The 13,342-nt window shown below is 39.2% G+C and overlaps 1 protein-coding gene across 2 annotated transcripts; it reads right to left on the reverse strand.

Moving 5' to 3' along the window:
* Positions 1–3,011: 3,011 nt before the first annotated feature.
* kitlgb (kit ligand b) lies at positions 3,012–12,722 on the reverse strand. 2 transcript variants are annotated; one of them, XM_036577621.1, is made up of 8 exons: positions 12,554–12,722; positions 7,767–7,874; positions 7,592–7,648; positions 7,195–7,353; positions 5,664–5,826; positions 5,350–5,450; positions 5,074–5,231; positions 3,012–4,943 (listed from the first exon to the last, which is right to left on the reverse strand). In XM_036577621.1, exons 1-8 carry the CDS (start codon positions 12,575–12,577, stop codon positions 4,901–4,903), a joined length of 813 nt encoding a protein of 270 aa, XP_036433514.1. In that variant the 5' UTR covers positions 12,578–12,722; the 3' UTR covers positions 3,012–4,900. The 2 variants fall into 2 exon arrangements, with proteins under 2 accessions (XP_036433514.1, XP_036433512.1); XM_036577619.1 differs by having other exon boundaries at positions 4,877–5,231.
* Positions 12,723–13,342: the final 620 nt, after the last annotated feature.

Genomic DNA, 13,342 nt, shown 5'->3' on the forward strand with positions numbered 1-13,342 from the left:
CGACCAGGGTTTGATCCCCCACCTGGGTAAGCACCCTGCACTATACCAATAAGAGTCCTTGGGCAAGACTCCTAACACTATCTTCGCCTACCTGTGTAACATGAACACACTGTAAGTCACTCTGGATAAGAGCATCTGCCAAATGCTGTAAATGTAAGATGATAAATTAAGGTACAACCTTAATTACTCACAAGTTATATGATAGCCTGGCCCAGTGTTCAGTTCACACATAGAGCAACCTGCCTTTAAATGGTAGAGCTAAGTCCATAACTACCATGTAATAAACAGAAAAACAAGCCTATTTCTTTTAAGATCACTTTGGAGAAACGACACTCCATGTTGTCCTCTTATCTCCAGCCATAAACTGCTAAAATGTGTTCCTTTTCACTCTTTAACGCATGTTTTTTCAGTCAAAACCTAATGCAGAGGGCTTTTCTTGGTTGCACTGCTTTATTTTTTTTTTTAAAAGTGGAGAATTTTCTTGCATTGCAGCTCTGTCTCCAGAAAATCTTAATCATATAATCTGACCTGCAGCACAGTCCGCCATGGAATTTGGCTGAGATTTTGCTTGTGCAGTAAATTCAACCTGAGATACCTTTGGGAAACGATGGAGTATTATAATTTCATAATTTTACACCTTTTAATGTTTAATACAATTTATCCTGTTTAGGCCTCTAGTTTTGTCGGTTCTTGTTCCCAAAAGGCGATGTGCTTTACCACCTATTAAGCATCGTCAGTATTATGTTCATTCAAAAGCATAAATAAAATGGCAAATTATCAGTTTTCTTCTGAGCTTGTCCTGAATTTTGGTTTCGGTCAAGAATTTTAATTTCGGTGCATCACTAAAATCAATTATGCTCTAAAGCATATGTCCATTTGCCCTTCATCTATTTAGTTCTGGCTCTCTTGGACCTTACACATGAGCTTTGATGCTGCAGTCATGTCAGATGGATATCTTTATGAATCACTGAGTTATTTCTCTACTCAGCACTACAGTCTGACTCAGGAGATACTTGGATGATGTTAGCATCATACGGTTTTGCTTGTTAGTGTCTGGAGAGAGAGGGTGCGAGCTCTGTATGTGAGTCTTCCTGCTGTGTAGCCTCGCTGTTCAGAGCTGAGTTGGTGTGTGGAGAGTGGGCTTAGCCTAAAGTATGACTAATGACACTCTCTCCACCATAAAAAGCGGCAAGTCTGTGTGGATAAGAAGACTCTTTGTTAAAGTCTTGCTGCGGTTGATGATAGCCAGTCTGCCATTACTGACCTCATATATCGTGAGCAGGAGGTCATGCTTTACGACAATAGTGGACAGCGCTCGCATTGATCGCTTGAGAGAGAATGCTGATGAGTTATTGGGGAAAAAAACATCTTTAGACTTACTCCACCTAAACCTGAATGACTCTTAGGCAGAAAATGCAGCTGTCTAATACCAGGACTCGGTGAGCAATTGCTCAGCACAGCTTTGGCATGTGTGCATGTGTGCTGGGGGTCTTTACAAACATAAAAGAAAAGCTCTGTTGGAGGTGCTTTTGATGGTGATGGAGAAAACATCACCATTATATGACAGCCTACAGTTTTCCAGGCACAGAATAAGCCTAGTCATGGACTATGAAGCATTTTCAATACAGAATCACTGACTAATTTTAACCAGTACTGTGTTCTTAAAGAGGAATTCCACTGATTGAACTTTTCAAAGCTTCAGCAGTTGAGATGTAGACAAGGTCATTCAGAGTGGTTTGGTTTGAAGTGGTTCATCACTTACTGAGTTAGACTTCTTTACAGTGGTGGTGATGGGAACCAGGGGTCTCAATGTCTACAACACATTTTATTTACTATACAAAACCACCAGTGGACCTACATGCGTCTGAGTTTTTATATATGTAACATAATTAAATCGCTGCTGTCAGAAGAAAACCTCATATCTCCATTTTTGGCGTTTTTCAGTTTTTTACGTAATTTGAACATGCCTGTGGCCCTTTATATTTTGTATAAATTTCATGATGTCTGGATCGAAAGAAATTGCCAAAAATGACTTGGAAAAAGGCTGGTTCCATAGACTTACATTAAAAGAAAAGAAGGTTTTTTCCTTCTCCTGTAAGGTTACCATTTTGGAGATATGAGTATTTCTTCTGACAACAGCAAAATATAAATATAAATATTAAAATAGAAGAAACTCTGAAAAAAGTCTTACTGGGCACTATATTGCCTTAGAATGCCCTGCATGTAACTCAAGCCAAAAGCTTATATCCAAACTATCGGAAAACGATGATAGCATATTCATAGCCATTTTACATAATAACTTTTTTGTGAGGGAGCTTTTAGAGGCATTAAACTCTTTAAACGTCTGGTTCCTATCACCACCAGTGTGAACAATTCTGATTCAGTTAGTTACTCTAAAATAGGGCATTTCACACCAAACCACTGTGAATGAATCTGTTTACATCTTAACCATTTAACTAAGCAGAATTTCTAAAAATTTCATGTAATTCCCCTTTAATGTCCTCTACTATTCACGTCAGCCCCTGCATACTGTTGAGAGTAAAGCCATCATCAGAGGCAGAGTACAGATGCACAAAGTGAGAATCAAATTATGGGATATGACTCATGTTGGTATGACATCTTTACCATGTGACCTCAATTCTCATGCTCTCTGACTCTCCGCTTATTGTCATGAAAACAAGCAGCTCTTTCTCCTCCCGCCACAGATGTCTGTGGGATTGTTTCTGGACAGTTAAGTGTGTTTGTTAGCTACAGAGTTAATCAGATGTAGGCTGGGGCAGTGGCTACCAGGCCGCTTCACTGACACTCAACCAATGACAGAGAGTTCTAACCTCAATTTCCCCTTTGCCTAATTGTGAGTTACACACAATGTATATGCGGGTGTTTTGAGTAATAGTGTTTTTCAGGTTTATGGACAAATGTTGAGCCTGTAAATGAATGACGGGGAAGCTGGGCCGTTCACTGATGATCTCAGATGTCCCCACAAAACACTAGCAGTGCACTAAAGACTAAGAACACATCAGGTATTTAAAACTGACAATTTCTTTAAAAACACTAACCCCCTTCGACTTATTATTCAGATATTAGTCTTAAAGGGCCCATGAGTGCTTTCTAAATGTGGCACAATACAGAGTAACCAATCAGAACAGAGCTCATTTACATACATCAGTCTTGAAGACACAATAACAAAACCAGCCTGTTTAATTCTAAGGAATAGAGATGTTTCAAAGTCGTCATGTAATAATGAATTATGTCTATTTTTACCCACACAAATGTTATAAGTTGACCTCATGGGAAAATATAATGTAGGATATACTAAAAAATGTAGGACATGGACCCTTTAAAGCTCATTATCCAATAACTATTATGAATAATTTGGTAAGTACTATGAAACTAATATTTATGTCTTGTAGTTATGAGTCAGGAACTTCAGTGTGGATCTAAACTTCACATATGGCTTTACACAGTGAAACTTTCATGCAACTAGTTGCATGTTGTGAGTTGCATGCAATATAATTTCTGTGCAACCTAACAATTACAAAAAGCAATTAAAAAACAACCAAAGTTTAACACAACTCATTTAATCACTCCACTAGGTAGGTGAATCAGTGAAATTTGTGATACGCCGTGTCACGTTTGTTGTCATGGCTCAGGAAACTGGGGAAATGAAAAGATTTCATGCTTGATAAACGCTTGATAAATCTTCTGTTTTATTTCCTTGTCCACTGATCTGGTAAAATCAATAATTTAAAATTATGTAGTTTAATATGATCATGTGATTTCTGTGTTTCCTGTGTTTTGATTGGCTGCTCCATGAAACTTGCTTCACCAATTTGAGACGATTGCAGCTGTTGCGGCTGAGTTTCAAATGAATTGCGGGACAATTTACATTATGCAACTCAAATTTAGTTTCATAAAGGTTTCAAGCAACTCAAGTTGCATGAAAGTTTCATTGTGTAAAGCCAGCCTAAAAGGCTAACCTTCACTCTAACGCACTACATCCTCCACACAGGGTAACGCTACCTTTACTATATTGAGTGTAATACATTTTACCACATCTCTACCTCACAAAAACATCCAAAACCCACTGTAAAGGACAACATAACCATCGACATACTCCATCACTCAAACCAACGACAGTCCATCAGCCCTGTCGCTCCAGAAATCATATATAAAACTCAATGAATGAGCTGAAATCCCCCAGCAGATCTTCGAGCTGCTGTCCAGTGGGCCCGACCGCACATACCTCAGGACAAGCATGTTCTCTGTTCTGCAGCAGTGTTTTGCTGCAACACGGAGTGAGCCCCGAGCCACCATGCCCAAGAGGGACGGCACTGCACACAAAAAAGCCATTTATCCTGTGAGCCGTGGCCTGCAGCTCCAGCGGCTGGCCTCAAAGGGACAGACCTGCCGCGGGCATCGCAGCGGATGTGCCTCTTCCACCAGCAGCGTCTTCAAAAAGACCCGCGCTTCCTGTCCTGAAGAAGCCGCTGGATCACCAAAGCGTTCCACCAGGCTGAACCAGTCTGTTTTCAAAGATGCCATCCTGTGTGTGCATACTTCAGAAACACAGAATCATTTATCACTCACTGGATGGTCACACAGTCCAGTGCTGGGGGCTCCAGATGTTAGGATTTCTTGCAAGCGAGGTTATGCACTGTGTAACTTGCGTTACTGCTTTAGCTCAAATGGTAAATAAGTATGTGTAATTGTTTCAGCCAAGAAAGTTCTCACTTGATAAGAGCACTTGGTCCTGTGCATCTGCCCATGTTGCTGTCTTGGCTCTGACAAAAACACAGAGCCATGTACTATTGAGTCCCTTCTTTATGCACTTTATACATCCAGCCAGAGGCTGCCAACAAATGCTTCAGCTCTGTTCCTCTCTTGCAGGTGTGCTGGATTAAACTGCCGTGTCTTCCGACCCCAAAGTATCCTGCTGCACCCTGAGGGGAAGCAACCGGAATCAAAAGGAGGCATCTGTCAGGTCTTGCTTACAACACATAAAACAAACACTTAGTTTGTTGTTACTGAAAGCATTTGCTTCTGTGGTGATTTGTCGAAAAGAGACCATACCTGCATTGTTTGTTTAGGGAAGAAGATTCAGGGTCATTGTGTGCAGCACTACTACCGTCCTCAGGGTCACTTTGCGTCTCTGGGCTGTCAGCTCCAGGAAACGTGCACGTGTCTGTTTCACGTCTCCTCCTCGCACAGCACACTTTTCGACAAAGCACCTACAAGAATGAGAAAACTGGTGTTAAAGTTCGAGGAGCAAATACGGAGTATGTTAAACTCCAACTTCCACCAAACAATATACCAAAATGCTGCATAGCGCAGAGAGGGAGGCTTAACTGTTCTGAGGAAGAGTGCCAACGTGGCACCACAGGGGATGATGAGCAAAGCCAAAAGACCGGGAATCGCTCTGTCAATCACATGCTTCTGGCTATCCTGTCCTGTCAAGACACAACAGCATACCACCCCTTTAGTCAGTGTGAAGTCATGTATGGGCATGAGGTACAACACGCAAATTACAGTGATGGTTTTTGTGCTGTGTCATTGTCACTCAAGCCACAATTTATAACTGGGTGTGTTTGCTATGAAGTTGGCTTGGTGTACTCTGCAAATGATTTCAGAAAAGTGTGTGAATGTGTACATACAGGACTCACCTGTTGTGATGGGCGGGACCGTAGGACATGGGGGAGGGGTACAGTGAAACTGGAGAGGTGCCGAGGCAAACGCCACAAGAACCTCTTTAACATGGCCAAAGTAGCGTCTGGTGGACCATCTCACACTCCGGTAATGGCACTTGAAGGCCTGCATTGTTGCCTCCTGGGAAGGACATAAAGAAGCTTATTCTAGAGCTTTGTCTTTTGAAGTTGAGCATATCACTGCTGTCGGAACAAAACCTCCAAAATCATAACTTTACAGGAGAAGAAAAACACATACTTTACTTTTATTGTAAGTCAATAGACCCAGACTTTTTTCCGATTAATTTTGGGCTGTTTCTTTTAGTCCATTCATCATGGACTTCACCCATAATGTAAAGGACAACAGGTATTTTCAAATTATGTCAAAAACTGAAAAACAATACAAATGGAGATATGAGGTTTTGTTCCGACAGCAGCAATATATATATATATATATATATATATATATATATATATACATATATATATATATATATATATACACACCATCTGATCATAAGATGCGCAGGAATTTAATGGCTCAAGAAAGTATTTAGACACTTTACAGTAGCCATAAAACACGATTTCTGCCTGTTTTGGAGGTCCCTCTTCAATAACGTGGGTGAAACATATCTCAGTGGCAATATATATGATTTACAAACCCAAAACAGTTTTTTCGACTACATAAGTAAGCAAGAAAGTCAACATTTATAAAAGTGTTTTTATTGATATTAAGAAAGCTGCATTTGCACGCCTATATCATATCTGCATGGCCGTCTTCATGGAGGTGTATATCATTTTCATTCCTCCCCTTTTACTCCTTATTGCTCACTAGCAGCTCAACACAGAGTCACAACATTTCACACACTGACAGCCAACAGTGTCCTAGTTAATCTGAGTTACAAGCAATAAATATCTTACTTCATTATATTAATTTTAATAATCTGAGTTGATTTCCATTCCACCTGTGGAATGGCTACTAGGGGGCCATCATAAAGAGGATAAAAAGAGCATTTTAATATACTTTAATTTAAGTCTTTAGGTTTTTAAATAAAATGTTTTACAAAATAATATCAAACTGGACTCTTTATGTAGAGAAAGAGTGGAGAAATATTCCAACTGGACTGCACTAAGGTGGAAACGTGCCAACAAAGAAACTTCTCAAACCATAATAATCAACACAACAGCCACTTTAATAGATATATAGTAATAGAACACTTTGCCGAAGCACAACAAACTTAATATTTTTAAGTATGCACAAGTGTCCAAATACTTTTTGAGGCCATTATAATGTATGAAGTGCAAATAAAAAAAAAAATGTTGGTAATGTTGGGATGATAAAACTGCATGTGACGTTGTTCTAGAATAAATTACTAAATACATAAATAACTGCATAACTGTAGCAACTATATTCCAAATATACACCACTGGCCATCAGAAAGGGTAACATCAGAGCACAGTGAGTCCACAGTGAGGTAGTAGGATGTGGGAAATGATAAATGTACATTACCAGCTCTTCGTTGTCAACGGTGAAGCGAAGCCCTTGCAGCATGGTGATAAATATGGTGATATTTTCTCTGTTGGAGGAGAGGTTGCCAAACTTGAGAGCTAAGGTCTTTAAACTGATCTCTAGCGGGTACAGGTTCAGATGAAGCCAGCATGCACCTCCCTTAAACAGCAGAGGAGGAGAATCCATGTAAAGAAATCTGAAGAGCACCATAAAAAGCCAATTTTGTGGTAGCACTGGCATGTAGCTAAGATGATATCTGATGGGAAATACAGTACTGTCATTGTTACTACTTTCTGGCCCAGCAAACAAGCCTGTGATTATAACTGCAAGCAAAAATTGTGGCTAGCATCTTCATATACTATACTTCAGTACATGTCAGTGTGGCTGTCAGACTCACCACGTCTTTGGAAATGTAACGAACGGGAATTTTGTAATCCTTTGGAAGATTTTCTCTCTGTCAAATGATGCAAGAGACAAAAAATGGAGACAAAAGTTTGTAAAATAAAAGATTTTTTTTCCAGATCTTCATTTTCTAATGTCAGCGAAAAAGTGGTAGGAAAGCTATGACTTACCAGCGTGTCTAAAGTGGCCACATCGTCTGTCAGAGGGCTCCCAAACACACCAGAACAGGTTACAAGGCCAGAAAACAGCAGGACTAACACACATGCACTTCCACCGATCTGGCAAAATGTGAAGAAATAGTTGTTAATGTCACCTAAAAAAGCAAAAAGCAATGTAAAAATACCACCTAGACCAGGGGTCGGCAACATGAGGCTCTTTTACTGCCCTGTTGCAGCTTCACAGCAGAATTAGATTTTTAGGTAAAAATAAAATAATCCTCCTTTGTGGTAAAATAAGGCTCTGCTGATCATTTTAACAGAGTTTTAACATAAAATGGTCACTGGAGTTAACATAGCCTATAACTGCTAATTCACCCTGAAGGTTGACACACAGACTGCTGGTCACCTGTAGCAACGCAGACAACAGTCTTGCCTAGCTAGTAGCTAACGGAGAGACAACGAGAAAGATTTAAGAGACACATCGATCATTTAAAGAAGAATGGACTTCGTTGCATTTATAATCACTCAGCTGGTTTCCTGATATGTTTATTCTGCAAAGAGAGACTGTAAAACACTAAAAAGTGACTAAAAGTCAGCTGCTTGTTCCACCTTAAATGGTGCAGCAGTTATATTCTGGTGGAATGTAACTGAATTTAAGGTGGAATGGGAGAATTCAAACAAGAAGCTGGCGAATCAGAAGCGACTTCCGCTTTGTAAAACGTCGAATGTTGAGAGACATTTTTAAAAGAAACTTTACTACTTTTGCGGAAAAGTTTCCTGCCGGAGATGCGAGAAAAGCATCTATAGCTGAGCACCTATAGCTGAGCTAAAGCTTAAAGCAGAGCACAGTAAGTCTGTGTTTTTTATCCTACACTAGTACATTAGCACACACTGAGACATATTTACTGCAAAGATGGTAAAATGGACATAAAATGTTGTGGCTCCCAACGTGGTTTGATTTTTATTACAAGGACAAAATGGCTCTTCTTAACATTTGGGTTGCCGACCCCTGACCCTGACATAAAAGTACCATATCCTACATTGTTCTTGCATTTAATTTTTTTTTTTCCTTGGGGTCCACTTGTAATGTTTGTGTGGCTTTATGTACCAACCACAGTCATAAATCATTTTACACAACCATTTTCCAACCTCTTTTTATCTTTTGGAATTAAACAGGCTGTTTTTTGTTATTGTGCCTCATTCAAAAAGCAGTAAAACACACCTTAAAGCAGATTAAAACACCCATTTAAAACTACAGCATGAATATGCAGGGCTAAACTGCTGCTGGCTGAATAGGTAGATATATGTAAATGGTTGTTTTCTGTGACATCACAAAAACAGTCAATTCAAAATGGGCTGTTTTTGCAGCTTAGCTTTTATATATGGACTGTGAGGTGACCAGTGAGTTTTAAAACTAAGTATTTACAATCTATATCAAGCTCTTTTACTTAAAAATGAGTGAAAATACAGGCTTTTTAAAGGGGAATTCAAAGTTTTTGCATCATTCAGTTGTTCAGATGTAAACAAAGTCAATAAGAGTGGTTTGATATGAAACACGCTGTTCTAGAGGAACTTACCAAGTCAGAACTGTTCACAGTGGTGGTGATAGAAACCAGACGCCTGAAGCATTTAACGTCTCTAAAAATCTGGTCCTGGATAGCCAGAGTCCAGAACAGTTTGGTGATTTCCACACCTGTTTTGACTCATCTGTTAATTGCCAGGTGTAGCAGGTGTGTTTGAGCAGAGAAACCTCCAAACTGCACTGGACTCCAGCCCTCCATGACCTGAGCTGAATAACCCTGCTCTAAAAGCTACCTCACAGAAAGATATTACACAATAGGTGTCCAGTCTTTCAACAAAGGAGCAGTGTGCTGTAGGTTTCCATTCCAAACAAGCAGGAGCACACCTGATTCTACTCACTTAACACCTTACATGGCATACACTGGCAGGCCCAAAGTTCTATTACACACTTCTATAACCTAAGAACAGTTAGGTAGTTACTAAATAATAAGCCTTAATATGTAATATGCATAGGATTTTAAGGGTTAATCAGTTTGGCTGGTCTCAGTCAAACAAGTGCTCATGTGAGCTCCTGCAATGTTGCAATGAAAGTGTGCAGCCACACTGGCCCTTTTCGGATAAGATCGGACACCAATGAATTACAAAATAGTTATAAATGCACTGCCTGATCCCAGAGCAGAGGTGGGTAGAGTAGCCTAAATCCATACTCAAGTAAAAATATTAATATTTGGATAAAATAATGACTCAAGTAAAAGTAAACGTACCCTCCTGGAAAACAGAGTACAAAACTATCAAGTCAAAAAACTGCAGTGGAACCTCTTACTACATTCAGCACCTATCAGCATAAAAGCTTAAGATTGTTAGGTTCTGTTCTTTTTTTTGGGATTATTATTATTATTATTTTGGTCTAAAATAAAATGCTAAAGCTCCAAAGAGGTGTGACCAATCACAAAGCAGTACAGATAATGAAAAAGGGATTGGTAACTAAATATGAATAGCTAAAATGTAACTGAGTAAAAGGTAGATTCCTTTACTCATTAATATAATTGAGCAGAAGTAAAAATATTATGATTTGAAAAGAAGATCAGTAAGTACAAATTCACTCATTGCTTAAGGACATGTAAATCAATAAATGTAACTAGGTACCTCATCTCTACGCCAGAGACGTGATTCTATGGTAGTTGTATCTTCTTTATTTCTCCCAGTAACTCTGATATCAGATTAACTAGGACTCTGTTGTCTCTCTGCAGCTTTCTTCATAATGAACAACCCTGAACCCAGTAAAAAACACTTTTATAAATGCTGGCTTTACAAATGCATAGTTCAACTGAGGAACCTCCACAACAGGTGAAAATATCTATCTATCTATCTATCTATCTATCTATCTATCTATCTATCTATCTGTCTGTCTGTCTGTCTGTCTACGCTGGCTGTACTTTGAAATTTATTGAAATATGCTTTTGATCTGAACTGATAATGGCGCAGTGTGATGACTGGTGGCTCTACTGTTGTTGCTATGTGCAAAGATTAAATAATAAAAAATGATGGAAATTGCATTTTGTGGCTGCTGTGAGGATTTACGATAAAGTTTTGATTCAAAACAGATTTTTATAATACATTCCAAACAGAGACATAGCTGCAGGCCATCGTACCTCAAGAACCTCACTTTTTTAAATTTTTTTTAGATTTTCCACTGTTTTACCACCATCATCACATATAAAAACTCAGAAGACACGTGTACGTTCACTGCTCATTTTGCATAGTGAACAAAATGGCTATATTTTAGACACTGTAGACATTGTGACCCCTGGTTCCTATCACCCACCACTGTAAGGAATCTCTTCATATCAAACCACAGTGAATGAATTTGTTTACATGTGAATGGCAGCAGAAATTTTGAAAGACTGGTTGAATTCACCTTCAAATACCAGAGCTAGTAACAATTTCTCAGTTCCATGTACATAAGAACTGAGCCCCTAAGGTGATATGTTCATTATTGTTTAATAAGGCGTGGCCACAAATTGATATACTGAGGCCACTATTACTATATTGAGGCCACAAATTGATATACTGAGGCCACAAATTACTATACTGAAGCCATATATTGATATATTGAGGCCATAAATTACTAAATTTAAGCCATATATTGATATATTGAGGCCACAAATTACAAAATTGAAGCCATGAATTGATATATTGAGGCCACAAATTACAATATTGAAGCCATGAATGATATATTGAGGCCACAAATTACTACATTGAAGCCATACATTGATATAGTGAGGCAACAAATTACAAAATTGAAGCCATGAATTGATATATTGAGGTCAAAAATTACTATACTGAGGCAATGAAATGATATATTGAGGCCCCAGGTTATGAGAAGCTTAACGTGTGGCCTCAATGTATTAATTCATGGCCACGCCTTATTAAAAAAATGACCATGTCACCTTAGGGTCTCTGTACACAAGTGACATTTGGGTGGCTTTGTACATTTCAAATAATAATACTTGAGCATATTTATGATGAATGTCTGCTGTTTCTTCAGTTCCTCTCTAGTCCTTCACAGCTGCTCAAACTTTAGCAATGTATTTTGAGCAAAAAAATCCCCAAAAGAGAAGAACAGCACTTCACAAACTCCACAGTAATTCTAGTCCCACTTCAGCTCTGTACTCAACTCAGGACTTCAGTATTTGCCCTGATACTCACGTTGGTTTTCAGTACACACTTAAAAAAGATGGTTCTTCAGTAAAGGGAATGGTTCGGTTTAGAACCATGAGTTCAATATAAAACCATTTCATGCTAAAACATTTCTTTGTACAGTGAAACGGTTCTTCAGACTGTCGGAGAGTGTGTTGTATATGAGTGTATATAGAACCTTTTGAAAATGGTTCTATATAACACCAAAAGGGGCTCTTCTATTGTCTATGCTTTTTTGGTGCTATATAAAACAATTTCCAAAAAGGTTCTACATAGCACCATCTTCAACAGTCTCCATCCATCTGAAGAACCGTTTCACCATGAAAAAAAGAAACATTTAAGCTTTGAAATGGTTCTATGTTTCCTTTTACTAAAGAACCCTTGAAGAACCAACGTTTTAAAGCGTGTATTTTAACTTCTATTCCAGTCAAAGTACCTTTTACCTCAGTGAGTTTCACGCTCCTCTATCACACGCCTGAAGTAGCTACTCTCCTCAGCACAAACACAGACAACACGGTTAATTCATTTAGCTGGCGAGAGAACCGCGGTTCTCGCGCGCTCTCCGGTGCTCTCCTTACCTTAGCCTCCTTCATGTGGAACATGGGATATCAGGCTGAACTTCGGCGAGCTCTTACTTTCCTCTCTTCCTCTGGCGGCGGAATGCAGGCATGATTCCACTTGCACATGTGAAAAGCGGCGATAACAAGCCAAGCAGCCCGAACGCGGCGCGAGCGCAGCGCGAGCTCCGCCGAGTTTCTCCCCCCGCGGGGGCGCTTCAAACGTCAGTCACACTGTGTTTGCTGAGAGTGATGGACACGGCTAAACAGGGAGGTTCGATTCGGCTCAGAGAACCGACTCATTCAAACTGTTTGTTTCGGTGATTCAATGAATCGAACTAGTCATTCTAATTTAAGGGGAACCCCGCCGAGTTTTCAAAAATTCGGCATAATTACATGAAAAAATCAAAATCTAAAGTGATTTAGAGTGGTTTTGTGCGAAATGCTCCGTTCTAGAGAAACGTGCCGAGTCAGAATTGTTCACAGTGGTGGTGATAGGAACCAGACGTCCACCTCTAAAAGCTCCCTCACAGAAAATCATTACATGAGATGGTTATTTCAGATTTATGACTATTTTACCATCATAAACATTATATATAAAAACTCAGAAGGCAAAGGTGTTAGGTTCGTTGGTGGTTCTGAATAGGGGTGGGTGATGTGGCAAAAATATTATATCGTGATACTTCAAGACGATACACGATAGGCATCACAATATTTAGTTTTTCTAAGATTTAGTAAGTTGGAACAAACAAATTAGAAACTCTAATGCCTCAATTAAAACTACAACAACAAAACAACACAATAATAATA

This window comes from Colossoma macropomum, unplaced genomic scaffold, assembly GCF_904425465.1.
Source record: "Colossoma macropomum unplaced genomic scaffold, Colossoma_macropomum, whole genome shotgun sequence".
Lineage (NCBI taxonomy): Eukaryota > Metazoa > Chordata > Actinopteri > Characiformes > Serrasalmidae > Colossoma > Colossoma macropomum.

Coding starts and splice junctions, on each gene's coding strand:
- kitlgb (XM_036577619.1), bottom strand. CDS start 12,577: ATGTTCCACATGAAGGAGGCTAAG. Junction 7,649..7,766: donor TGGCCACTTTAGACACGCTG/GTAAGTCATAGC, acceptor ATCATTTGACAG/AGAGAAAATCTTCCAAAGGA. Junction 5,827..7,194: donor CCGTTGACAACGAAGAGCTG/GTAATGTACATT, acceptor TGTCCTTCCCAG/GAGGCAACAATGCAGGCCTT.